This window comes from Camellia sinensis, chromosome 12 (assembly GCF_055761805.1).
Source record: "Camellia sinensis isolate YWXY chromosome 12, ASM5576180v1, whole genome shotgun sequence".
Lineage (NCBI taxonomy): Eukaryota > Viridiplantae > Streptophyta > Magnoliopsida > Ericales > Theaceae > Camellia > Camellia sinensis.
Genome location: NC_138972.1, coordinates 144,212,793 through 144,240,077, shown reverse-complemented (window position 1 = coordinate 144,240,077; position 27,285 = coordinate 144,212,793). Strand labels below are relative to the sequence as shown.

The window sequence follows — 27,285 nt, the reverse complement described above, 5'->3', positions numbered from 1 at the left end:
AAGAGAAAAAAAAAATCAAAACCAAAAACATCACATTACATCACAATAGTTAAGGCCCACTTCCTGCTCATTAAAACTGATTAGAGCTCAAAAATTAAAGCTCCAAAACATTTTTTTTAATTTTTTCATTCAAATCATGTTTCAAAAAAAAAAATTTTGGGTGTGTTTGGTTTGGTTTTGGGAGATAAATTTTTAAAAAAAAATTTTGAGAAAAAGTTTAAAGTTTTTTTGGTTTATTTAGATGTATATTTTAGAAATAATTTTGGAGTATGAGAGTTTAAAATGATTTGATATTTTGTAATAATTAAATAGATGTGTGTAAAAAAAAATAATTAAAAAGGAAAGATGAGAGAAAAAAATAATTAATTAATGTATAAAAAATAGAAAGTAATTTTAAATTTTTTTTTTTTCAAAATCACAAATCAAACAAATTTTTTTAAAAAATTCACCAAAATTTATTTCTCAAAAAAACAAACCAACAAGCCACTATCTCTACCTCGTCAAGGGTTCGGTCAACGAAAACGTTAACATCATGCTGACGTGTCCGATGACCCTGACACATAACGTCCCACCACTTTAAAGTACTAACAATTGGATAGGATTGTATTTGTGCCCGATCTTTCTCTCGCTCTCCTCCAACTCCACTTCTCTTTCGTTTTCCCTCATTCAAATCAAATCCCCCTTTTTCCATTCTCAGATCTCATCCAAATCCCCCTCCAATGGCGACCCCAACCCCACGCGAAGACAACGTCTACATGGCCAAACTCGCCGAGCAAGCCGAGCGCTACGAAGAGATGGTCGAATTCATGGAGAAAGTCTCCGCCGCCGTCTGCGATTCCGAGGAGCTCACCGTCGAGGAGCGCAACCTCCTCTCCGTCGCCTACAAGAACGTCATCGGAGCCCGCCGCGCCTCCTGGCGTATCATATCTTCGATCGAGCAGAAGGAGGAGTCTCGCGGCAATGCCGACCATGTCGCAACGATCAAGGATTATCGGACCAAGATCGAGTCCGAGCTTTCATCGATCTGCGACGGGATTCTGAAATTGCTTGACTCGATGTTGATTCCTTCGGCTACGTCTGGAGATTCGAAGGTGTTTTATTTGAAGATGAAGGGGGATTATCATAGGTATTTGGCGGAGTTTAAGACTGGTGCTGAGAGAAAGGAGGCCGCTGAAAACACTCTCAATGCCTATAAGGCAGCGCAGGTTTGTGATTTGATTGCATTTTGATCTGTTGTTTGCATGATTTTTGTTGTGATTGAGAGAAATTAGGGTTGTTTTATTGTTATTGTACTTCAATTTGATTTTTTTAGGTTTTCTTCAAACTGAATTTTTGCGATGGTTAGGAGAGATTAGGGTTTTATTGATTTATGTTTCTGTTGAATGTTAATTAATTTGGGGTTTGGTGAGAGGCATTTTGTTTTTATGGCCTTTTATTTTATATTGCAAGTTTTATGAAGGTGGTGTGTTTTACTTTCTGCTATGATCAAGAAATGGATTGTTAGATGTTTGGTGTTGGAATTTGGATTGTGTTGTTAGATTTTGGTTTGCATTCATGGCTTATTTTGGTATGATTTGAATATTTTTGTTTGCGTTATGTAGTTGTCTCCCTTTGTGTCAATATAGAAATATTGATTTTGTAATAATTGTTAGGTCAGCGTGAGTTGTGAGATGTTTTGAAATAAACCTGGTCCCATGTCAGTGATGCCATGCCGCTGTATGTCTGACTGTCAAATTCATCTCATTGTCAAATGGCACGACATGGGTTTTGATTTGATTGTTCACATATTAGGAATTGAAAAGAGACCGTAGGAAAAATTATATGGTGGTCTTGTGGTGCTTGACTTGATTTTTGTTGGCTAAAATAGAGGGACTCAGGAGTTTTGTGTGTGTGTTTTTTATATGTACAAGATGACGAGTGTTATGTGATGATGGTGTAGAACATTGCTCCAAGACCACCAAATAACCTCTCCATCTCCAAGGGGTTAGTGGTGAGATGCTTTGAAATAAATCTCGTCTTATGTCAGATTGTCATGTATGTCGGAATGTCGAATTCATCTTAAAATGATAGGACACATAATTTGATTTGATCTTTGAAGTGTAAATATGAAGAGTGTTTATATATTAGGCATTGAAAGGTATCCAAGTGAACTAGGAACTTGATCTGCCCTTTTGTTTGACAATCAAGGACCAAGCATGACATAGTTACACTACACAACACATTTTAAAGTGTCTATGTAGCACAAATCATTTTGATTGCTTGTGCTGCTGACTCAGCTCAATCGAAAATTTAATTTGAATATGAACATTAGGGTAACCAAATCATATCAAACGAAGTCTTTGACCTATTTAGGTGGGGTCAGTTTTATGGATCCTTTTTCACTATATAAATTAAATAAATTCATATTTTGTTAGAAACATTAGGATAAGAATTATAAAAAATAAATAAATAAATAAAACTAAATCCTATCCACTAACCACTAAAGGCATGCTTAGGACCCAAAAAATGCCCTCTTACTTAGCAAGCATCGAAGAAAGTGCCTTATTCTATGCCAAGTTAGGCACCTTCTTCAGGTTCACATAAAGCCCTTAGGTTCGTGCCTTTCATTTGGCTCCATTTGTAGGCTTTAGGCTCAAGAAAGGCATGCTTTTTTAGATATTAAAAAAGTATCTTTATCTTTTATTTATTTTTCAATAGCCACTAATGGATATGTTTTATACCATATTTACAGTCTTTATAAATTATACCTATAATTTTTTATATTTTATATTTTTTATTCTAGGTTCATAAGCTTATGTTTGATTACATGAAATAGATCTTTGTAATGCTTAGCTTGATATTATGTTAAAAAAGTTTACAACTAACTTTTTCATTATTGCAATTTGCAAAATGGAAATAGTTATTTGCTTTAGTGAATGCCTATACTAAAATTATCGATTCAAAATATTTACATTTATATTGATTTGTCTAACTTTCTTAGTTGATGTGTCAATTTTTTTTTTACCTTTTTTCTGTTTCTGTTACATATTTCAAATTGCTTTCACTTGCAAGCTCTGTTATCAGAATCTTATGATTCGTGATTCGATTCGTAATTTTTGCAAAATTAGATACGAATTTATGGGTGAATTTATTTTGGAAGTGAATTTCTAGTGAATCACACGCTTCACAATCAATTCACGATTCGATTCACTTTTTATGATTCATACACTTTTTGAAATTATTGTGTCCGACATATTTTCAACTCTTTTTTTCTCCATTTTTTTAGTGAAAATGATATAATACAACTTCTAATAGTTTTTAATACTAAAATAACCAACATATATACATAAGTTGTTGTTATTTTAGTGATTATGGAGTTTTTAGTGATCAATATCATTGTTAATTATTGTTACTTTGGAAATTGATAATTTGTCTATTTGGTTATTATCTTTATTAAGAATAGTTGTCTAAAAAAAAAGAAAAGATATGATGGTGATCTTACATAGGAACCTTTGTTAACTTCTTACCTATTAAACTACGTGATTATCATTCAAAATAACATTTTCATTGATTTAAGTCTAAATATTTCATATTCATAAGATATATTTAACATCTAAATATGTAGATATATGTTTTTAAGTAATTTAAAAAAAATGACCGAATTTTTATGATTCACGATTCTATTTGATTTGCAATTTGGTACGAGACCATTTTGATTCCCGATATGAATCCCAATTTGACAACTATGCTTGCAAGTGTATATTTAATATACATTCTTATGTCACATGAACCTTACTTCTTTCATGCTCACGTTTTATGTTGTGCCTTTCGCTTAGGCTTTGGGAGATTTTCGCACCTTAGTGCGCCTTGAGCCTTTGACAACTATGCCCTTACCCCACCCTTCCCCTTTAAATGCCAACTTATTGGCACATGAATCACAATTATAAACTTTTCTGTGATCTATGGGAAAACTTTCATCTTTTATTATATATGCAGTTTTGTAGATTTTTCTTTTTATATTGCAAATGTTGTGCTCTCTCTAATGGTAAAAATTATATTAGGTTTTGGGGTTGTTTTATATAACTTTCTTTGTTTTGATAATTGTGATTCATTTTGTTATTTACCGTTTCCATCTTGATTTCAATGTTCTCTTTGCAGGATATAGCAAATACAGAGTTGGCTCCAACACATCCAATTCGGCTTGGATTGGCTCTTAACTTCTCTGTATTTTACTATGAAATTTTGAATTCGCCTGATCGAGCATGCAGCCTTGCAAAACAGGTGAAGGAACACATCTTAGTCTCTATAGATAAAAAGAGGATATTAATAACTGAAATTTTTGTTAATCAAGGTTCAATGTTAATTTGGGAAAGGACATGATGAGTTCACTTTGCCTTGGTACATTCTTTGACCTGAATTTTATTGCGACCCTTTTTGTATAATTCAGATGCTTACCAAATATGGGGAAAACATGTGGGTCCTCTGCTAAAAATTAACCATATTTGTACTTTATAATCCGTACTTCATTCTATTTAACTAGATTCATTTCATGAATGTGGGCCTAGGGTATAACTAACATTGTTGTGTGACTTGTGTCTGGGGCTCTTAAGAACCAGAAGTCTTCTTTTTCATGAACTAAACTAGTGAGCAAATGAGAAACTGCCCCAAAAAAGAGTAATTAGACGAATGCTTCTTACAAGCATAATTATGTTGCCCTCTTGATAGTCCTATTGTTATAGTTGGCTAATGAATGAGTTATTTTTAATTTATTAGTGACTTGTGCCTTTTTCTAATTGTTATCCGATTTCCTTCAGGCTTTTGATGAAGCCATTGCAGAGTTGGACACACTGGGAGAGGATTCATACAAGGACAGCACTTTGATAATGCAACTCCTTCGTGATAATCTGACTTTGTGGACCTCAGACATGCAGGTTTAGTACCTTTTACATTTCATTCTTTTTGGTTATGTATCAATGTATTCTTTTAACTCATGCATTGCTGGACCTATTTATAGGATGATGGAGCAGAGGAGATCAAAGAAGCACCCAAGCACGAAGAGGAGAAGCAGTAAACTAACTGATTGTTTTCATTCTAGTATTTCACTTCTCTTCTGTTTGTTTTTGAATGGAGAAGTTGTGTGGACCCTCTATCTATCTGGTGTGGAGCCTCTAGGATTTGATGTGATTCTTATTGTTTTTTAATTTCGGAATACGAGTGTTTACTTTTGTGATTTAATGATTAGTGCCTAAATCCACTTTGGTTTTCAATTTTTAGAAACAGTTCTCTCTTAGTTTCCGATTTAGATTTTTATATTTTTAATGATTTTTTAAAAATATTTTAATCAATTTTTTTTAATCTTTGGCTTCGCTTAATCTTAATATATTTAGAAAGTAAAAAATATGAGTGAAATTTTTTTTGGGCAAATTTCACTTTATCCCTTATAATTTTAGTCATGTGTGATCTATTCCCTTAACGTTTGGAAATGATCACATAATCTTTATGTGGTTTGTGAACAGAAGTGCACCATTAGACCCGTTAACTATGTAATAAAAAATTCTAAAATACCATTATACATAAGTAACATTCATTTCATATTTTTTTGTTTTTAACTCTTGTAAAAAAACTGAGGAAACAAAATTATTTATTTGGGAGGAAAACAAAAATTCAAGGTTTGACTTTGGTTCACAAATCAAATTTTAACTTTTTACCTTTAATTTTTATTATAGTATTAATTCTAATCTTTCATTTATATTTGTTAGTAATAACTAATGAAAATAGACCATATAAACAAGCTAACTATTTTTTCCTTAATTATTATTGGCATATAACTCAACCTAACCGTTGTCCATCACCACTCATACTCTTTCCCAATCTACTGTCATCCCTATAACCTTTTTAGCCTCCGTTTATGAAGTGGGTTGGCTTTTTGACTTTTTGACTATTTTAGCCTGGGCTATTTTAGCTTGGTTTGGGAAGGGCTTTTTGACTTTTTAGCCTCCGTTTAGGAAGTGGGTTGGCTTTTTGACTTTTTGACTATTTTAGCCTGGGCTATTTTAGCCTGGTTTGGGAAGGGCTTTTTGACTTTTTTGACTTTTTTTGTGAGAGAGGATTGTAATGATTATGGGTTGGATTTGATGTTTTGTTTTTTGTGGCTAAAATAGCCTATTTTGTTTTTTGTGGCTATTTTAGCCAAAAAAGCCTGGGCTTTTTCTTGCCAAACGGAGGCTTACCAATCCATCGATACCCTTCCCTTTCTAGAAATCCCCCCCCTTTTTTTTTTTTTTTTTTAAATGGGATCACTGTTATGCCTGTTATGCTTCAATTTAAGGTATATTATGAGTTTATTTTTATGATCCGAATTGTTTATTTTGTAAGATTTATTGAGTACTTCATGCATATCAAAAATCATATTAATCAAATATTAATAACTATATAATCGATAACCAAACAAATAAACAATAAGTTTTTCTTTTGAGAAATAGCATAAAAAATATGCCATTCGATCATATAATTATTGATATTAAATTAATATGATTTTTAGTAAGCATAAAGTACTCAATAAACCCTACAAAATGAACGGTTCAGATTATAAAAATAAACACATAATATACCTTAAATTAGGCCAAGTTTGACAACCCTAAAATAATCTATTTTTTTATCTTTTTTCTATCACATCACCTCTATACTTTTCTGAACATCTTTTCGTAAAAAAAAATAAAAAATACACTTATTTAGGTCATGCCAAACAATCCCTTAAGTCATAACAGTCACCACTGTACTTTTAGTACAACACTGACCCATCTCCTACTTTTCCTAGTCCTAGCCACTGCGCTATTCAACACTATTGACAAAAACAATAATTAACCTCCGTTTGGAAAGTGAGTTGGCTTTTTAGCTTTTTGGATTTTTTGTCTATTTTAGCCTGAGCTAAAAAACTTGATTTGGGAAGAATTTTTTGGCTTTTTGACTTTTTTTGTGAGAGAATAGTGTAATAATTATGGATTGGATGTGATGTTTTGTTTGTTATGACTAAAATAGTCTATTTTATCTTTTGTGACTAAAATAGCCCGAAACTAACTTGCGAAACGGACTCTAAATTGTCTAAAGTAATCCTAAGAATAATTAAATTGTCTAAGGCCAAGTTTGGCAACTCTAAAATAATCCGTCTTTTTTTCTTTTTTTCATCACATCATCTCTCTACTTTTCTGCACATCTTTTCGTAAAAAAATAAAAAATATACTTATTTAGGTCATCTCAAACAACCCCAAAGATAAAACTGTTACTTTAATTATGGTTGTAATTGATATCTTTTTACAAATTTAAAGTTTAAACTAAAATAATAAAAAAATTAGTTAAAGTTTTATAAAATATTGATTTTTTTTTGGTTGTTGCAATTTTTCTTATTTTATTCTCTCAAATTATTAGTTTTTTTTTTTTTTTGGATAATTTACTAATAAGTCATAATAGTTTACTCCCATATGTCTTATTGAAAATAAGGTCTAGTAAAATCGTTGTTAAAAATAATTTTTATGATAATTTTTTACATTTATCGTTAAAAATTAATAATTAGTGATTTTTTTTTTATTACGATTTTTATAAATTGTAATTAAAATTTTTAATTAGTGTTTTTTTGTAACAAAATTTTCAAACTATCGCTGAAAGTTAAAAATTAATAACTGTTTTTTTGATGATATTTAATAAAAACGTGATTAATTCTTACCAGATTTCGGCAACAGTTTATCCAATCCGCAAAACTCGTCCAACCCGCATATAAATTGACAGTTTTGTAGACACAATGCGAGAGGATGCGGTTTGAAATATGTCATGTTTACGAGTTGCAAACGGATTGCGAGTTTAACCTGCACCCGCAAGAACTCGCCTTCACTTTTTATTTTTATTTTTATTATTAATTTTAACTGTTGATTTCATTCTTATATCATACCTAGATATTTTTGCCCAAAACAAAACATATTTTTTTCTTTGAACTTGTTCTAACATTACATTTGCTAATAGTATTATATTAATTGAAACTAAATAAATACTAATAATAATATTATTGTTTCATAGTTGAACTTATTCGAGATAAAGTGTGATTTGAAATTTTAAATTTCTTAATAAATATGGAGTTCTAGTTTAGGATTTTGAAATATGTACTTGTATTAGTTTATGATTTGATTTAGGATTTTGAAAGATTTGTTTGTGTTACGAATTAATTTTGTTGTGTATTTAATTTTACAAGTTTTAATTTATTAATTATTAATGTTAAAGCATTTTAGAAAATGGGGAGAAAATGACCAAAAATAAATATTTACAAAATAAAAAAAAGGGCTAAAAAATAAATTTTTTTGACAAAAAAATCTAATCCGCAAATTATCTGCACATTCACAAATTTTATCTGCACAAATCACAAATTACCCTACTAACAATTACAAATTAACTTATTTACAGACATGAACGAATTCAAATCAACGCGCAAACCCTCGACATCCTAAGTCCAACTATTCTAAAGTTCCCTAAATTTTTTTTCAACCCAGTGGGGACAATTTAAAGAAAGAGTAATAAGGCAGCAATTGGAGCTCCGCTTGACCGGGTCTGGTATCCGCCCTCTCTCTCTCTCTCCCTCTCCCTCTCTGTCTCTCTCTTCACAAATTGATTAACATTCACGCTAAAGCTTTCTTCTTCTTCTTTTTCTTCAAAACCTAACCCCAGCTGCAATTCTTCTATTTCCTTTGCCCGAGGAACAGAGAGAGAGAGAGAGAGAGAGAAAGGAGCGGAGAGAGAGAATGATGTGGGTGTTCTATCTGATATCGATGCCTCTAACGCTGGGCATGGTGCTTTTAACTCTGAAATACTTCGCTGGACCGTATGTGCCTCGATACGTCCTTTTCACCGTTGGATACACCTGGTTCTGCTCTCTCTCCATCATCATCCTCGTCCCCGCCGACATTTGGACGGTACTCTCTCTCTCTCTCTATTTCTCTAAAATATTGCTTAATCAATACATTATTAGATCATAATTCATTTCGCTAATTAGCGATAGCTTGGCAGTAGATGTGATATTTAAAATTCTTGGGAATCTTAGAATGTTGAATAAAGGCTTAAATTATATTATAGTAATGTAATTGTGATTTGAGTAGGCTTAACTAATTCCTTTGTTTTCCACAAAGCTGCAAACTTGACTATTTGATAATGCACTTGATATCAATTTTAAGCCACCTGTTGTGTTCTTATCTAGGTGTTGGTAATATGCAGTTAGGTCATTTTCATTTAAACAATCCTCAAACATATGTTCTAATTTGGTATTCCAGTTAATTTGTTGGGATTTGTTGGGAGCTAAGATGCATTTAGTTATATATGAGGCCCAAATTGAAGAGTCAGATAGTTGTGATTAATATTGATGAACATGATGTGCATCATGGTACAAAGAAAAGGGGCAAATTAGGAATAACACATGGAACACGCTTTCTATGTTGTTTTGTAATGAATTTTAGGCTTAATTTGAGTCCTAATTATGTCTTTTGTAGGTTAGTATGATATTGGATGGTTTTATTATCAGTGTTTATTACATTTTAGTTGTTAAGAGCAATTTGGTCATTTTTAGAGTTGTTTTACATGTACTGTAAAATGGGTCACACACAGACTGTAAAATGACTCAGTGGGTTGTTTCATTGCTCAAGTTATTGGGTCTTATATGGAGTTTTTTTATTCATATTAAGATTATAATTTTCTAATTGGTCACATTAAATGGCTTGTACTGTTAAAAAGTCCTAGAAGAAACTTGAATATCCTGAACTTGAGTGAGCAACATTTGCAAATTGACCATGCTTATTTATTATTATGGAGTAATAGAACCAACTCATTTTTTCTATGCAGACAATAATTGGTCAACATAATGGAGGGATCTCTTTCTTTTGGAGTTGGTCATACTGGAGTACATTTTTACTTACTTGGTATGCTTTTACTTTTCTATTTGTTATTTGTTAGATCTAGTTAATGACAGCAAGCACTCTATTTATCAAAAAAATGGCAGCAAGCACTCTGTTAAATTTGCATATTATGGTTATCTACTAGGTGATCTTTTAGTTGTATTGTGCAATATTTGAAAGATTTGTGTATTGTTTACTTGCTTAACTTAACATATTCTTGTCGCATATGCTTTGTACAGGCCTGCAATTTCTATCAAACTACACGCCACCATGTCTTCCCTCTATCTCAACTCGTGTTAATTTTTTTATTCTATTCCTTAGCATCACCTATAATTTTACTCTTTCTTACATTATATAGGTATTTGAATTTCTTCGACTGGTCATAGGACCACTAAGGAGTGGACCCCACAACCTTAAGGCATAAGCCTTGTCTTGGAAGATGCTCACTTGAGCACTTCACATTGGTTTGTGAACCTTCCCTTCCCCAAGTGCTATGCACCATTCTTGTGGGGGACTGGTGGTGATGATTTTAAGTATCATTTGGTCGATTGGGGTCAGGTTTGTCAATCCAAGCGAGTTGGAGGGCTGGGGGTTCGACGGTTGGTGACTTTTAACCGAGCTTTGTTAGGGAAATGGCTTTGGCATTTTGCTTTGGAGCCTTACAGATTGTGGCGGCAGGTGGTGGCGTCTAAATATGGGCTGGGCAGAGGGGGTTGGGTTTCTGGGTCTATGACCTGTACTTATGGGTGTGGGTTATGGAAAGGAATTTGGTTGGGATGGGTAGAGTTTTGGAAATGGATAAGGTTTAAGGTGGGGGAGGGGAGTCGGGTGCGGTTTTGGAAAGACTTGTGGTGTGGGGAGTTGGTGTTGGCGACCCGTTTCCCGTTGATTTTTAATATTGCATTAGATCAAGATGCTTTAGTAGCTTCTTATTTGGATGGTGGGGGTGTGGTAGTTTGGGATATTCAGTTACGGCGACAGGTTTATGATTGGGAGATCGCTCAATTGGTGGAGTTGTGGGGTTTTTTATATGGTCTGGGCCCAATCGGGGTGGGTCCTGATGTGTTGGTCTGGACTAGGTTGGGGGCAAAGGGGCAATTCACCGTAGCCTCATTTTATCAAGGGTTGATGGGAGATGGTGGCTGGGTTTTTCCTTGGAAAAGTGTTTGGGTTCCGGAGATTCCGACTAAGGTTGCCTTTTTTATGTGGACGGTAGCTTTAGGTCGGAATCTTACTTTGGATAATTTGATGCGGCGAGGGCACATCCTTGTGAATCGGTGTTGTATGTGCTGCGCGGATGCGGAGTCAGTGAATCATTTGTTTCTTCATTGCTCGGTGGCTTCGCGTTTGTGGGGTTTCGTTTGTTCACTCTTTGGCCTTGCTTGGGTTCAGCCACAAGTGGTGTCTGCTTTTCTTTAGGCTTGGCGGGGCGTACGTCTTGGACGGCGGCAGCGCCGAGCTTGGTTATTGGTGCTGTTCTGCTTGATGTGGTTGCTTTGGTTGGAAAGGAATCGTCGTATCTTCTTAGCAGTTTCTCATAGTGTTTCTTGATTACAAAGTCGTCTTTTTATAGTTTTGTATAGTTGGTTGGAAGGAAGGGTCAATCCGGATTTATTTGTGTTTTTAGATTTTATAGATGAAATGATTGGTTAGTTCTGGTTCTCTTGGTTCCCTTTCTGGGTGGTTTTTCTTGTATTGGTTGCATCGTCTTGATGCTTTTCTAATAAAATTTGCTTATTTATCAAAAAAAGAAAAGAAAAAGTGCTATGCACCATTCTTATTCCGTGACCATCTGCTCACCTCACAACACCTGCTTCCTGACCATTGGATTGCCTCACTATCTTTGCTTTGTAACTTCCCACTTGCTCATCATGTGCCTCGACCTCACCTTGCCCACTCGATAGTCACATTACCTTGCCAAGGCTCCAACTCTGAAATGGCACTTTGACATTGTATGGCCTGCCTAGGTCGGGAGCAAGGACTAGGGACTCCTTCGGGGTTGGTGCCATGGTTATGGGATGCTCGCGCAACCCATGATCCCATGCGGAATCACCATGAACTTGTGGGTTGGTGGCTAGAGTTGAGGGATCATCAAAACTGCTCAACTCACTCCTTCAGAGTTGCCCCACTTTGACTAGTCTTAGACATGAGAGAGAGAGAGAGAGAGAGAGAGAGAGAGAGAGAGCGAGAGGGGGGGGGGGGGGGCTTTTAGACAAAGATCAAGGTTGACCGAGTCATGTAATAAATTGGGAATTGTATCATACCTACCCATTGCTATCTCACTGGCCTCCATGGCCCAACTCTCTTGTAAAAGGGATCTTTCCAACCACCTTACCAGTTTGTTTCTCATTTTCCAACTACCTTATACTTCTACCATCTTAGGAATGCAATACATACAATTTTATAGTCCTTCTCTTCACCACACATCCATCTTGAACATCCATTGTATTGCATCAGAGATTCATACCTAAGGAATGAAACTAGTCACTCTTTGATATTCCTTGGTCTTTGTACTTCATTACTTCCTTATTTGTATCTATTTTTGTTGAAATTACATTTTTTATATTTAGTTTTGATTCCACATGTATTAAATATGGAGTCTTTTCTTCTTCCTCTTCTTCTTTTTTATTTATTTTTTATTTGTTCAAAACTAGCATTTACCCTTGCTTTTTGTTTTGTCAATTAGAACAATATCATCAGTAAAAGCCTACAATAGTGAAATCACACCTTGTTTCAGACGTGTTTGGCCAATTTGTTGATTACTAGGGTAAAAATATAAGGATGTACTGTCAATCCTTAGTGAAAAGGTATTCTAAAGTTTGATAGAATGTATTAAGCTGAGTATATAAAATGATGCAAAAAGTGTCTAAACCCTACAGAAAGTATTTCCATATAAACTATTGCAGTCTTAAACTGAATCATACCATGTTCAAGAAAAATAACTAAATCATGCAATCAAACTTTGGGAAGAGTGATTGGACAAAATCTTACTTGAAATAGTAGTATCTGAAAAATGAAAAGGAGTAGAGAGAAAGGGAAAGATCTTAATATGGTTTCTACATGATATAATATGGTTGATTAAAAATAAATGAGTTTAATTTACAAATTAATAAATTGACACAATAAAGGACTAGTAAAATGGAGATTGGCTACCATAAGGTGAACTATAAGAGATCTCATTGAACATTTCTTTATCTATTATGATGTTATTAAATATTTTCTACTAACTGAGGTGCATCATCATCTCCTAAATACTTACAATCTCAGTAGTAATAACATCTTGTCCTAATTGCCCTTTTGGTTTTTCCTTTCTTGTGCAATTTTACCTCCAACATCTATTTTTCCCTTTAATCCTCCTACATATACCATATTCTTCTAAATTTAAGTTTTTGATAAGATTTTCACTCAAACAACTTTTCAACTTTTCCACATCTTTGTTATATACCTATTTTTCACCTAGACCCTTACATCCTTGCTCTTGATATGCTTAACATGATTGAAAACTGTAATTTTCCTCTTCTTTAACGTTGCAAGTTTGTGTGTATATTCTCCTCCCTGTCCTTTGTACTTCACTTAGTGTATATATTATCTTTGTATTTGTATTATTATATGTTTGGGGTCAACTACTAGCACAGGATGTTGACTATTGAGCATATAGCCCTTGACAAAGCGGAATTGCTGAAAAAGATTTATGTAGCTGATGATCCCAATTGATAGGAACACAAGGCTTGGTTTTGTTTTGTTTATTTGTTGCCTCAAGTATTCAAGCGTCCTCATTAGTTAGAAGTATTATAAATATGACTAACTTAATTTTTTTTTTCCTTATTTTTGAATGGTCAGAAGTTCTCAAATTCTGCCGCTTACTGCAGTTGTGCAACTGCATATTCTTCATGTGCTTTCCTTTGCCATTGCTTTGTCTTCATAAGTTTAGATGCCCTGGTGGTTAGAGTACATTTTAGTAGCTTCATTGTTAAAGATGGACATATTCTCATAGTTCTGTATGAAATTATTTCTCTAAGCAGGGCTGTGGTGCCTATAATTCAGGGTTATGAAGATGCTGGGGACTTCACTGTGGCAGAAAGATTGAAGACTAGTGTACATGTAAACTTAGTCTTCTACCTGTGTGTCGGTTCTATTGGACTTTTTGGACTTATACTGCTCATTATTTTGCGCAAATACAGGTTTGTTTTTTCACCTGCTAGACTATAAATGTTGTTTGATACAGATCCGATGCTTTCTTCTATAAATCCTGATTTATTTGGTTTAAATTCTTTTTGGTTTAGATTCACATGCTTACAAGTTTCTTTAGTGGTGCAGTGTAGATATGACGTCTAAAATGGAGGGTTGAGTCGGGGATTGAATTTTTATTATTTGCAAAAGAGAGAAAACATTCGAGTTTCTGCATTGATTTGTTTCTGATGCCCAGTCGTTATATTCTCTTTACTTTGGCTTCATCAATATTGCAACTATTTGCTTATAAATATGTAAAAAATATATATATCTATATATATATGATGGAAGTAATTGATCACTCTGGAACAAAATGATATTATAGTGTATTCTGTCATGTTTTTGGAAGATTACTGAATGTCTTTGTTATGATATAACTTATTTTGCATGGATGGATTGGCAGCTGTTTGTTGGAAACCTATTTATTTGCCTTTTCAACCACCAGCAGTGCATGGTTTTTAACTTGTGTATCTTAGTTCCATTTGAATGTTTATGACTGGTGTCTTTTATTTAACTATTCTCAAATCTTGATATGGTATTTGCAGGAATGTTACTATTCTTGGTTTTGCGATGGCTTGTTCAAATACTTTTGGGCTCGTAACTGGTGCATTTCTTCTTGGCTTTGGTTTGAGTGAGATTCCAAAGGGTATCTGGAAAAATGTTGATTGGACTTTTCGTCAAAAGGTTCTTTCTCAAAAAGTGGCTAAAATGGCTGTGAAACTTGATGATGCTCATCAAGAATTTTCAAATGCAATTGTAGTAAGTGTCATCCCTTGGTGACATTCTGAACTTTTTTTCTTGTATATATTTTAAACTCTCTCTCTCTCTCTCTCTCTCTCTCTCTCAATAACTATAGTTATTAAGGAACAAAATAAAACACTAAGGAATTATTTTGGAATATGCTGCAATGGTCATTTGTCATCCATGACTAAGACAGAAACTGAAGGAAGTAAGAGACATAGAGAATACTGTTAGTGTTAAAAAAGTATAGATAAACTTTTAAACATGCTAGTAATGAAATTGAAACTTATCCAAACAAAAAAATTGTAGATCTTATCCAGGTAAATATGGGGTATTGAGTTGTTGACAATATTCTACAGGCACTAGATGGTTTTCCAATATCTTTCAAAATTCTCATTTTTCAGAGTAATGAATGGAGTGATGAGGATTTGAAGAAATGAAATACGGAAGTCTTTGGCAGGGTGAGGTGAGAATATCAATATCTCTACTTCTGAGATGCCTTCTCTGCCCTCCTTGTCATCAACATGTCTAATCTCTTGTGAAAGAGTTGAGAAGAAAGGGGAGGTCGGAAGACTTATGATTTTGGAGGAGATTAGTTGGAGGCAGAGGGAGAGACAGTTATGGATAGAAAATGCCCAAAGGAGAGCTAATCACATAGGGAGGTTGACAACATGTTGTCAATAAGTGTTGTCGCCAATAAGCAAGAGATTCTGTAAATAATTTTGTCATCAATTGTGAGGTTGCTGTAGAGCTTTGGGTTTGTTCGGAGTTCATTTGTTTTTTATGCATTTGATGGTCCATTTTCTAAAACATTTTCAAGTTGGTCAATTTTCTTTGCATGGGTAATGCCAATTATCTTAGAGTTCAACCTTTTGATAGTATGTGTTACTCTTCAATATGTTGAGTCTTGCCTTTTGTCCTTTTTTGTTTTTTTGATATTGATAAGAAGACATTGTGGTTCTCTTCTCCGTTTGTGTGAAATTACTAGACATATAGTTGAATTTCAGTTTCTCCGTTTGTGTGAAATTACTAGACCTATAGTTGAATTTCAGTTGCAAGGGTTTAGTCTTTGCCTTCATTGTGAATGATGGGAAGTCCTAGGCTCCTGGTGTCACCAAATTATAAGATTTATGCAATATTTGTTCCTTATTCAACATATTCAAAAGATCTATTGTTGCATGAACTCTTGATCTTCATTTTATATTTAATTAAATTCATACTTGAAGTGTATGAAATTTAAACTATGCTGCTTCAATGGCTCGATATGAAACATGACCATCTGTACGACTTTTAAGTGCCGTATGCCTACTACATCTACCTTTATGATATTTACTATATTTCATACATTTCCAACATAGCACCTCCTTCTTTAAAAAAACTAAAATCCACACATGAACACCTGAGATTCCATAACGAGTAGAACTTCCTGGACATTCTATGATTTATTTTTGGTTTTCTTTAGTGACAAATTGTGATGTTTTTTTCTATTAGGTTGCTCAAGCAACATCAAAGCAAATGTCTAAGCGTGATCCTTTGAGACCCTACATGAATGTTATTGATAACATGTTGCTTCAGATGGTAATTACACTTGTTTATACCTGAGGTGCTTTATGTTTCAAAATACTTTTGTATGTGTAACACTAAGCTTTTCAAAGCATACATGCTTGACATTTAGCTTGTTTTCTTTTTTCATTTTTAACGAATGGTCTTATCCTGCTCTACTAGTTTAGCGAAGATCCATCTTTCAAACCACAAGGTGGAAGATTTGGAGAAAATGATATGGATTATGACACGGATGAAAAATCAATGGCAGCTCTTAGGCTTCAAATTAAAAGAGCTCGAGAGGAGTATTACCGGTGCAAAAGGTACATAGTTACTACGTGAACAACTTGAGTGCTGAAATTTTGAAGATTAACCCACAGCATACACATGGGATTTGTTCATGTTCATGCATTTTTATTTTTTGCATTTCCTCTATGCTAGCAATGGTATCATCAAAAGTTCTGCCCAGATTGGCTTTTATTGTGTCAATCAGTTTATGAAAACAAAGGCTACTTTTGCAGTCGTTTATTTGCAAATTTTGCATCATCATTTACATTACAGCCTTTTCCTTGCTTTGTGCCTCTCAAAGCTTAATCTCTCTAGTGGTAGCTTGAATTTTGATTATGCTTTGATAGATGGATTGCAAGAGGGATGCAAATCTGAATTTCACTTATTTTTTAATTTTTAATTATCTTTGTAGTGAATATATGAATTTTGTGATGGAAGCCCTCGAACTGGAGGACACTATAAAGAATTACGATCGTCGCCATGCCACTGGATGGTTTGCTCTTAATCCAAGCTTTCTTCTTTTTTGTCCTTCCACTGATTGCTATTCATTTTTTTTGTTGTGTAATTTAATTCTGGTACACAAAATCATTGTACATTGCGCATGAAATCATTGTACATCCTACTACCTCAACAGAATTTCCCTGAAGCAAAAAGCCATTTAATCCCAAAGCATAAGCCTCTCGGAGGTCATCTAGTTCTAGCTTTCTAGAAGAGTTGTGGTTTCTGCCTCTGGAGCAAACCCTATGGAAGCAGGTTTTGAGAAAGGAACAAATCGTGTTCCCTCAATTGCTTCTTGAATATACCTTCAAATCCCAGTTGACGTGGCTTCCTAGAAAGGCTTCCATCACAACTGAAGTCTCTCTTCTGGCAGAGGGGTCCAAAGGAAGGGGAAGGTTTAGAAATCATTGGAGTTTGTATGTAGTAAATGACCTCCCCAACCCTCAAAACAGAGCTTAAAGGTACACACCCCTTTGAAGGCATTTGTAGGATAAGTCCAAAAGGAAGTCCAACCCAAGGCCTTTCCTTAATTTTGTCTTCTAGAAGATCCTTACCATTGGAAATTTGGTGCCACATATTACCTTAGTTTGTTATGTGTGCTAACTCCAAGTTTGTTTCTGTTGATTGTAAATTTTATTATTTTTTTAATTTTAATTTTAATTTTTGTAAATTTGCAGGAAATTCATTTCAAGCTTTAGGCCTGAGCGAGCAGGCGCACTAGGATCCTTTCTTGATATGATTGGTAAATATCAACAAATTTCTGAAGTTATTTGTTTTGTTTGCACTTTTTTCTCCCCTTTTTGCCGGCCATCTTTCGAGATTGAAATTATGACCTTTTTTGAAATATACTACCTGCTTCAGTTATTAGGCCTGTTTTTAATTGCACTACTCTTAATAGGCATTTTAGTCCTTGGTTATTAAAGCAATTAAATGACAGGCTTTTGGATGTCCTATGGGTATGAAGTCATTTCGTTTCGTTTTCCATTGCATATGATGACCCAATGAAATACTTTGGAAAGAGATGATATTTGCATTATTGGAAAAGTCTAATCATCCTTTCAATCGTTGTTGTATGAAATTTGAACAGCATTTTTATCAAATTCTGGTCAATATGCCATGTATAAATATTCAATGTGATAGATTCATTCTGTAACTGCCATGAGAACAAAAATGGCATCATATCAGCTGCTACATAAAATGTAGAGGAATTATTTTTCATTCTATTTTAGATGTCCATCATTCAACATAGCATGGTTAAAGAGATTCGGTCATTGCTTTTCACCTTTCTAAGTCATGATTTGGGTCTTTCCTAGATTGATAGTTGATTTGATGCATTGGGAAGTGATTAAGTTTAGCTGACTTTGGGAACTGCCCCTTTGTTGGATGAAGTGTATTTGGTTGGAGTAGACTAAGAGATCTTTTCATGTAGTTGAGGACTCCATTCATAGTTTGAAAACATTTTTTCGGTTTTAGTTGGGTGATGGGGAGACTTGATCCCTGGTTTAATTATTTTTGTCTCCTATTGATACTCTAGATTCTGTTGTCTGTATATAGTCATTTTATTTTATCCTTCTTTCTTGTGTATAGACCATAAATAAATGCAAGGTTTGCACCTTCTTTGTCGATTATTATGCAATTTACTCATCATTTTTCCTTCTTTCCTTGAAGTCCATACACATCCTTGTAAATATACTAGCTCTCATGTGATTGGTAATTCAACTCCTTGCAGAGTTGGTCTACCGGTGTATTCTAAGGAAGCAACTTGAGAAAGTCTTGGCTGTGATACTTGGTTGCATGTCAGCTGCAATTCTGTTGGCTGAGGCTACTATACTTCCAAGTGGAGTTGATTTATCTCTATTCTCTATACTGATAAATGCTGTAGGAAAGCAAGAGGTACTAGTGCAGGTAAATTTTCTGTAATAATTTTTTTTTTAGTGCTTTTAGTTGCATGAGCTCATCTTTGGTGAAAATCAAAGCTTCAATTTATGTAGAGACTTCATATATTTAAGTTTTATGTTTCAGATTCAAAGTTTGATTATTGAGTACAGCTTCAATGACCTTTTTTTTTATTTTGTTTTATATATATAGGGTCTTACTAACAATTGCCCCTAGGGCATAAGTAAAAGACAATATTTGTAGAATACAATACATTTTTCATTAATTTTAATGCACTTTTACTAAAATCAATACTGTAAGAATTTATGTATTATTGATTGATGTCTTGATTGATAGATTACAAGATTCATTAATTACAATTCCTATACAATCTATATATAGAAGAAAATGTGGTAGTAGGTGTAGTGGAGGTGATAGTGGGTTAGGTGAAGTGGAGTGTGTAGTGGAGTAGAGGTAGGTGAAGTGGAGTGTGTAGTGGAGTAGGTGAAGGTAATGTGGTAGTAGGTGTAGTGGAGGTGATAGTGGGTTAGGTGAAGTGGAGTGTGTAGTGGAGTAGAGGTAGGTGAAGTGAAAGATGGGAAATTCTAACAGCCCCCCGCAAACTCAAGGAGGAGAGAAACTAACCAACTTGAGTTTGGAGAGAGTAACAAAACAAGAAAATACATAAAAATAAAAAAGGATAGGAGACACTGTATGGTCGTGTCAGACCGTTGGTGAAGACACTGTATGGGGTGTCATAACGTTGTAGAGGACACTGTATGGTGGTGTCAGACCGATGTAGAAGACAGTTTATGGGGTCATGTCGGACCGTTGTAGAAGACAATGTTGTGACAGTTCTTGCTGGACCCTTGTAGAAACTAACCGGAATCAATGTCGGGACAGTTTACAGAGTCTTGTCGGACACTTGTAAAAACTAACCGGAATCAATGTCGGGACAGTTTACAGAGTCTTGTCGGACTCTTAAAAAGTTGCACCCTCAAAAGGTGTGCCCAATTTTGTCAAAAGGCGTGCCATCAAAAGGCGTGCCCAATTCATCAAAAGGCGTGCCATCAAAAGGCGTGTCCACTTTGTCAAAAGATGTGCCATGAAAAGGCGTGCCAGTTTGTCGGGCGGCAAGAGGCGCGGTACGCGTGGCTGCCTCGGCTATTTAACCAAGACGAAGGCTGAGGCTGAGGCATACCATTCTGAAACCTCTGAAACCAACCCTTCGCTGAAAAAACTCTGCCTCTGCGGAGAGAGAAACTGTGGAACACTTTGTTGCCATTCTGTCACCAACCCTTCCGAACATTACCAGTCTGAAATTGCTATTTCGCTGAAACACTTAGCAACCCAAAAACATGGCCTCTTCTTCCCGTCCAGCTACCCAGAACCTGCTCACGCTCTTTCCAGAACTGAACGAGCCCACAAGAGAAATAACTGGTGCGGTGGCCAGTGAACCTCAACCAAACACCTCTGGTTTTGCTCCATTGAACTTTCCGATGCGGTCGGTGGAGCAAAAAATGGCGGTGCAAACTGATATTGAGGCTAATCAGTATACTCTGAAGTCATGCGTGGAAACCATGACGGCGGTCACAAATTTGTCGAACCGGCTGCAGAGTAGGACAAATGAGGTGCAGCATTTAAATTCCCAGCTGGCTCTGCTCCAACGCATGTATAAGGATGCGCGAGCAGAGATAAGTGTGCTGAAAGCAGAAAATAAGGAGCTGAAGCGGAAGGCCACTGTGATGTTCCGATTTGGAGGTCCGCCGTATGCTGCAGTGGAGGAGTATGGAGGAGTGAACGTGCTCGGCGGCGTAGGAAACACGGAGGCAGCACCGTCAAGGGCCGCCCAGGACGGAGGAAAGAAGAAGAGATCTGCAGCAGAGTAGAGAAGAAAAATCCCACTGTGGGTGTTGGGTGTGTTATGGTGGTTTTTTTTTTTTTTTTTTTTTTTTTTTTTCTCGTGTAAAATTATGATCGGGGTTGATCCTGACATGAATAAAATAAGTGTGTTTGGCAAACTCGAATGGTAGGTGTGGTAAGGCAGAAAAATCAACTGGAATGAATTTTTTTTTTTTTTTTTTTTTTTTTTTTGTGAAAATAATAATAATAATAATAATAATAATAATAATAATATTAATATGGAAATCATGGAGTGGGCGGTGGTACAAAAATATTGTGTAGAAAAAGAGGGAGATGGTGGAAAAGAGAGGCCACTCATGTTATTAAAATAAATTAAGGAATTAAAAAAAGTGATATTGGTTTTGTTTTCAAAAAGATGGATTAAAATAAATATAAAAAAAGAAAAAGAAAGTGGAGACCATGATGAAAGGTGGGAACAAGTGTGCTGGTGCTGTGTTGTAATGGTCAGAAAGAGAGATAAGAAAATAAAATAAAATAAATTTCAAGGTGCTGTGTTGTAATGGCATTGAAATATCCACCATCATAAAGAGTATCAGTGGTGCTGCATATGTTTATGAGCATTATTTGAGGCCTTTCTTTCTTAACCCACAGCAGACTGTTAACGTCTAGTATGTCCCAAGGAAGAAGGACATCTTCAGTAAGCCAGATGACATTCTAACTGCTGCTGAGAAGTACATAGAAGAACATGGCCCGGAAGCATTTGAGAAGCTTGTTAGCAAGGATAGGGAAACCAAGTTCAGGAGTAGCAATTACACGTATTTTGATGAGGACCACAGCTATTGAGCCTTGTTTGGCTGAGGGAAACACCTTTTTTCCGCTGCTGTTAGGAGTATCTTTCCGGTGGAGAAGCTGCTATGGACTATTTGGGGAGAGTGATGTCGAAAGCCGGAGCCTTGGATCTCGCCACCGGACCTCAACCTAGTCCGCTAGAATTGTCTACTACATACCTACCTCCTCATCATATCTTCATAACATCTCATTCTCTCTCGGCATCATAGTAGCCGTGATACTGCTCATACTTCTGGACAGCGGAGAGAACATCGTCTTTCTCGATCTTTGCTTTTTAACCTTTTCACATATTTTCAAGACGTTTTTTACACATTTTCCCAATATTAAACAATGCATAGGGGGCACTTTTTAGCATTTGCCATATATATATATATAAGTAAAATGTTATAAAAAAAAAAGGGGGGGGGGGGGGGGGGTTTACCAAGGGGGTGCCAGAAAAAGCAAAAAGGCAAAAAAAAACTACTAAAAAATAATAAATAAAGAAGTCTAAAAATTGGTTCAATTGTGGATCAATACCATTCGAAAACCATAAAAACAAAACAGGCCTTCAAATTAAAGAGAGATTCTTTAACTCCCTCAAAGATTCTCTTGTTGTGTTCTCTCCAAATAAACCACATCATGGCTGGAGGCACCAAAAGCTATGCCTTTTTCTTTCTCTTCCCCACGCTAGCCCCCTTCCACACAAAGAGAATATCCATCACATTAGGGAAAGTCCTAACCACTGCAAGCATACCAAGAATCAAGGCCACAATCTCTAGAGTCTAGCCATTCTACAATGGGTAAGGAGATGGTTAAATGATTCCTTGACCTCTTTACATATACAGCATCAATTGGCGTGAATGTATTCCCTCTTGATCAAATTGTCAGGATCTTACCATGTGTAGTCCACACAAAAAACGCAACCTTAGATGTGGCCTTAGATCCCCAAACCTCTCTAGGGGAAAATCATCTCTCTATGCAAAGCATGCCATCCTCGTCCAAAAGAGAAGAAGAGCGTAGAGAAGACTGAAAAAAACCCATCAACGAAAAGCGTGCTATCCTTATCCAAGGAGGAGAAAGAGCATAGAGCAGACAAATGATCCATCAACTTTTCTACCTCCCAATCATTTAAATATCTATAAAAGGCAAATGTCCCAAAAAGCTTGGTTACCTTTTTCTTTCTTCATATAATCTCTGTTAGAACTTAGAAGCAATGGTAGAAAAAAGATGTCACTAGCTTCTCCTCCCCACATCACAAATGACTCCAAAAATCCACCTTGTTACCATGCCCAACAAGTTGGGTTTTATTTTCTAGTATCCTTGAAGATTGATTTGTTTTTTGTTTGCAGGTGGCTGCCTTCATTCCTCTGATGTACATGTGTGTGTGCACATACTATTCCTTATTCAAAATTGGAATGTTGACATTCTATTCATTCACTCCAAGGCAAACAAGTTCAGTCAGTTTGCTTATGATATGCTCGTATGTTTTTTTTTATTTTGATTCTTTACTGAAGCATTGTTCTAACTCGGAGAGATCTTCTTCATGTGTAATTTCTTCACAAAGATGTTGGTAATAATTCTCAATCCACATATTTACCAGGATGGTCGCGCGATATGCACCTCCGATTTCCTACAACTTTCTCAATCTTATTCGTCTTGGTGAGAAGGATGAGGATAAAAAAACTATCTTTGAAAAGGTGAGTTTTTTTTATTTGTTTGTTTTTTAATACATATTGATAATTGTATCACTTCTGTACAATGTGTTGATGTTGTTTCCATGACCCATTGGCTCCATTAGAACTAATGTGAAGTACTGGGATGGTTGGGATTGGAAACAATAGCTTTTATCCTTGTATTTGACAACCCATCCTAACCCAAATAATAACCCAACCCTAAATTTCATGTGATGCTAGTGTAGCCTCTGCCACGGCTCATTTTGCTCTTCGTAAAATGTGAAATGGAAAGAAGCTATTAACCTATGACACCTGAACAGCAAGATCACATGAAAATCAAAGGGCTTTGTGGAATAAAAATTAGTGACACTCGGTGTTAAATTATGATGATGACAATAATGCCCATTAGAACATGATGTGAAGCAAATGTCATCAAACATAATTTTGGTGCTAAATGTTAGTTGTATTTTTGTGATGAATTGGGAAATAAATGGAAAGACCTAACCTAATCAGACAAGTGGGAAAATGAAAAATCAAGGTACTGCACTTTTGGGTGACTGTAGGAGAAATAAAGGACCATCATTTATAGCTTCTTCATCTGCTTGAAAAATTGTGTATTGGGATTTAATTAGGTTGGTCGAAACATACCAAGCTTTGAACACGGAGAAACAGAACACTAGTTTGTAATGGGCTAGGTTATTGAAATTTCATCATGAGACAAGCCCTTTACCCAATAGTATATTTCTGACCATATCTTGCTAGACTTAAAGCACCCAAACATATAAATTTATGTTTTGTGGATACGAGTGTACATGGAGCTTAAAGCATTTGGCTTGAAGAAGATTTTTCTTTGAATGAGTTTGGAGGAAAATAGGGCAGGTTGTTTAATCTGTATGTTTGGTGGTACTTGTGTCGTAATTTTGCTTGGTAGTCATTATTCTTTTTGACCCACTTTATGTTATTAAGCACGTCATTGTCAACCGTATTAAATTTATCCAAAAAAAAAAAAAAAACTAGTCATATTCCTGTACATAGAAGAATCTATACACCACAGTCATCTCTTTTCTCTCCTCTTAACCGTTGATTATACAATTTGAAGTAACAAAATCCCATTTTTATGTGCAGAGAATGGGGAATATTGATCAAGCTGTCCCTTTCTTTGGAAATGGATTTAATAAAATCTACCCACTTATCATGGTTATATACACCATAATGATTGCGAGCAATTTTTTTGATCGGATCATTGATTATTTTGGAAACTGGAAGATATTCAGATTTCAAAGTGAAGCTGATGATATAGATGACGGATTCGATCCATCAGGATTGATGATTTTGCAGAAAGGTGTGTAAACAGATCATGTCTTTGTTTGTATGTGGCACGTGTTTGGGGTTATCTCTCACATTTTGTAAGTATTGGCATTATGCTATTCTGGGCTCAGCATTCTTGCACCTGTGGGTTATAGCATTTACAGGGGGGAAGAACTGAAGATTAAACGAAAACAGTTCATTATAATTTTTCCTCCTATTAATATCCACTATATTTGCTTAAAACCTATGAAAATTTATTATTTTTTTGTTTTTATATTTTCAGAACGTTCTTGGCTTGATCAAGGTCATAAAGTTGGTGAACTTGTTATTCCATTAGCAAGGAATTTCAACGACATAAATATGGATCTTGAGTCTAGCAGCAATAACAAGGTATGTGTTAGCTCCTAGTAATATATCAAGGTATTGTCTTTTGTTCTTTTCATTTTTAACGGAGAATACCAGTTGCAATTCTATTGTGTGCTTTTTTATTATTATTGGGAATGCCTAAAAATATATTTTTCTAATTTATGAAATTAGGACACGGACAAATACACGGGACACAGATTTTCAAAAAATAAGGATACATCACAGTGGGGATATGGCCAAATATATACAATATTTTTATTTACTATGTATATGAATATAAACTTAGAATATATAAAAATGAGAGGTTTTGATCTATATACGGGTGTATTTTTATTTCTTTTCTACTTTTTCTCTCTTTGTTTCCATAAATTTTACTTGACCCTAAATCACTTTCTGAAATTATAAAAATCAATTTTAAAGGTATCCTGAGCCATGTCTATACATAGGTCACACATGTCCATCAAGTGTTTCCAGCGTGTCCTACAAAAAAATAAAATTTTAAAAAATAGACACGCCACGTAGCATGTTGGACGTGTGGATACACGTGTTCACGCTGTGTTGGTGTCTGACGTGTTGGACACGGACACAACACCCAGGAGTGTGGGGGCTTCTTAGCTCATGCTCATGGTGCAACACAAGATTTGTCTGTGCCTACAGATCTTAGGCTGCTGTTGGCTCTATCCAAGCTTCATGCTTATTTAATTTCCCCCCCCTCTTATTATTCCACAAGAATGTAACACTACATATTACTCAAAAATGGTCTGTATAAGGTTGCCGTTGACACAAAAACAACAACCAGTTTGATCGAGGATGGGCAGAGAGATTACTTAATACTTTCAAGAGGAGAGGGCCATCATCAAACCAGCAGAGAATCCATTGCCAGAAAGTACGTAGCTGTAAGAGCACAACAGAGCAAACAACCGATCTCACAAAATTTGACAGAGAAGAGCAGAAGAGCATCCTTCAATGCCACTTTCCCTGATGCAGGCAGCTCCCAGAATACAACAGCCGGACCATCTTCCAGATTATCCTCAACCTGGGAATCTATGAAGACTGGTCTCCAAAATCTCAAGTCTAATATGGGTGCCAAGAAATTCCTTCCCTTGCGCGAAATTCAAGATACAAAACACTCCCTGGTTTCCTCATCTGAATCCCTCGATGACATATTCCAGAGATTAAACCAGCCTAATATGAACCATAGAAGTTATGGTGGTGGTGGTGATTATGACGATGAACTTGATGATCATTCAATTAATGTCAGGAAGCTCAGGAGCATTGGGTGATACATAACCAAAGGTGCATTCTTCAGGAGTCTTGGCATACATGAAAGGTATACATACATGTATTATACCAGTATACATGAAAATACAAAATGTAAGCTTGTAACTTTTACTGTGGATGTTAGTGACTACAACGGAAGATGATAGTTCTCAATGAATACAAAATTTTTCCCCCTCTTCAAAAAGTTGAACTTCATCTTGTGCAATTTATCATGAAATTCAATTCATTGTTTTGAGTTTCCAAGTAATTTCTGGTAATTTTGTTCTTTGATCCAATATTGTAACTCAATTATTAGAAATTGAAATTGAAGAATGGTTTTCTTAGTCTCAACTCTCTTATGGGGACTATTGTAGCATGTTTGTCCTAGAGCTCCTCCTTTGCCTATACAAGGAGCTCTAATGTGTTGTATTCAGCAAAAGACTAGAAGGCCAGCAAATATAAATTTGGTTATTCCTATTATTCTCTTGATCTTTCCTTCTTCGTGATTGTATCTCCTTTGTGGTTACAATACCACCTCCTCTACCACCACCATCACCATCACCATCAATACAACTACTAACATATTAGTTGCATTTCAAGGTTGCAATCAACATAGAAATATGTTTTCTATGAAAAACATTTTTTGAAAAAAGTTGTCATCGAAAAATATTTTCTACCAAAACAAACGAAGTAAAATGCTACATCTTCCCCACAAAAAGGGTTAACAAAGTAAACCCTAGATCCAGAGGGTGAGCAAAGTGAAACAATATAATAAAAAAATTCAACCTTTTATTAACTACTTTTATCAAATCTCCATTAACAATGTACAAGAGCATTGCTACATAGTCATTATGATCATCACATTACTACTGCAATAATAAATAAAGCCATATATAGGAAGAAACAAC

At 35.2% G+C, this 27,285-nt stretch overlaps 2 protein-coding genes across 3 annotated transcripts; both read left to right on the top strand.

The window, feature by feature from the left end:
* Nucleotides 1–592: 592 nt before the first annotated feature.
* LOC114259667 (14-3-3-like protein 16R) lies at nt 593–5,256 on the top strand. Its single transcript, XM_028199692.2, has 4 exons — nt 593–1,205; nt 4,138–4,260; nt 4,794–4,910; nt 4,994–5,256. The coding sequence occupies exons 1-4, from the start codon at nt 720–722 to the stop codon at nt 5,048–5,050; spliced, it is 783 nt and encodes a 260-aa protein (XP_028055493.1). The 5' UTR covers nt 593–719; the 3' UTR covers nt 5,051–5,256.
* A 3,269-nt stretch (nt 5,257–8,525) lies between these two features.
* LOC114284110 (uncharacterized) lies at nt 8,526–26,582 on the top strand. 2 transcript variants are annotated; one of them, XM_082900062.1, is made up of 14 exons: nt 8,526–8,933; nt 9,853–9,929; nt 13,928–14,086; nt 14,681–14,894; nt 16,368–16,454; nt 16,602–16,741; nt 17,119–17,199; nt 17,882–17,946; nt 18,934–19,109; nt 23,120–23,250; nt 23,371–23,467; nt 24,569–24,785; nt 25,035–25,141; nt 25,888–26,582. In XM_082900062.1, the coding sequence occupies exons 1-14, from the start codon at nt 8,763–8,765 to the stop codon at nt 26,398–26,400; spliced, it is 2,235 nt and encodes a 744-aa protein (XP_082756188.1). In that variant the 5' UTR covers nt 8,526–8,762; the 3' UTR covers nt 26,401–26,582. The 2 variants fall into 2 exon arrangements, with proteins under 2 accessions (XP_082756188.1, XP_082756189.1); XM_082900063.1 differs by having other exon boundaries at nt 8,532–8,933; nt 13,950–14,086.
* The last annotated feature ends 703 nt before the right edge of the window (nt 26,583–27,285 follow it).

What these genes read in the sequence shown, in the direction of transcription:
- LOC114259667 (XM_028199692.2), top strand. Translation starts at nt 720, where the DNA reads ATGGCGACCCCAACCCCACGCGAAGACAACGTCTACATGGCCAAACTC. An exon ending in ATGCCTATAAGGCAGCGCAG is followed by an intron (nt 1,206 to 4,137) that starts GTTTGTGATTTG and finishes TTCTCTTTGCAG; the next exon opens with GATATAGCAAATACAGAGTT. An exon ending in CATGCAGCCTTGCAAAACAG is followed by an intron (nt 4,261 to 4,793) that starts GTGAAGGAACAC and finishes GATTTCCTTCAG; the next exon opens with GCTTTTGATGAAGCCATTGC.
- LOC114284110 (XM_082900062.1), top strand. Translation starts at nt 8,763, where the DNA reads ATGATGTGGGTGTTCTATCTGATATCGATGCCTCTAACGCTGGGCATG. An exon ending in AGTACATTTTTACTTACTTG is followed by an intron (nt 9,930 to 13,927) that starts GTATGCTTTTAC and finishes TTCTCTAAGCAG; the next exon opens with GGCTGTGGTGCCTATAATTC. An exon ending in AGTTTGCTTATGATATGCTC is followed by an intron (nt 23,251 to 23,370) that starts GTATGTTTTTTT and finishes CATATTTACCAG; the next exon opens with GATGGTCGCGCGATATGCAC.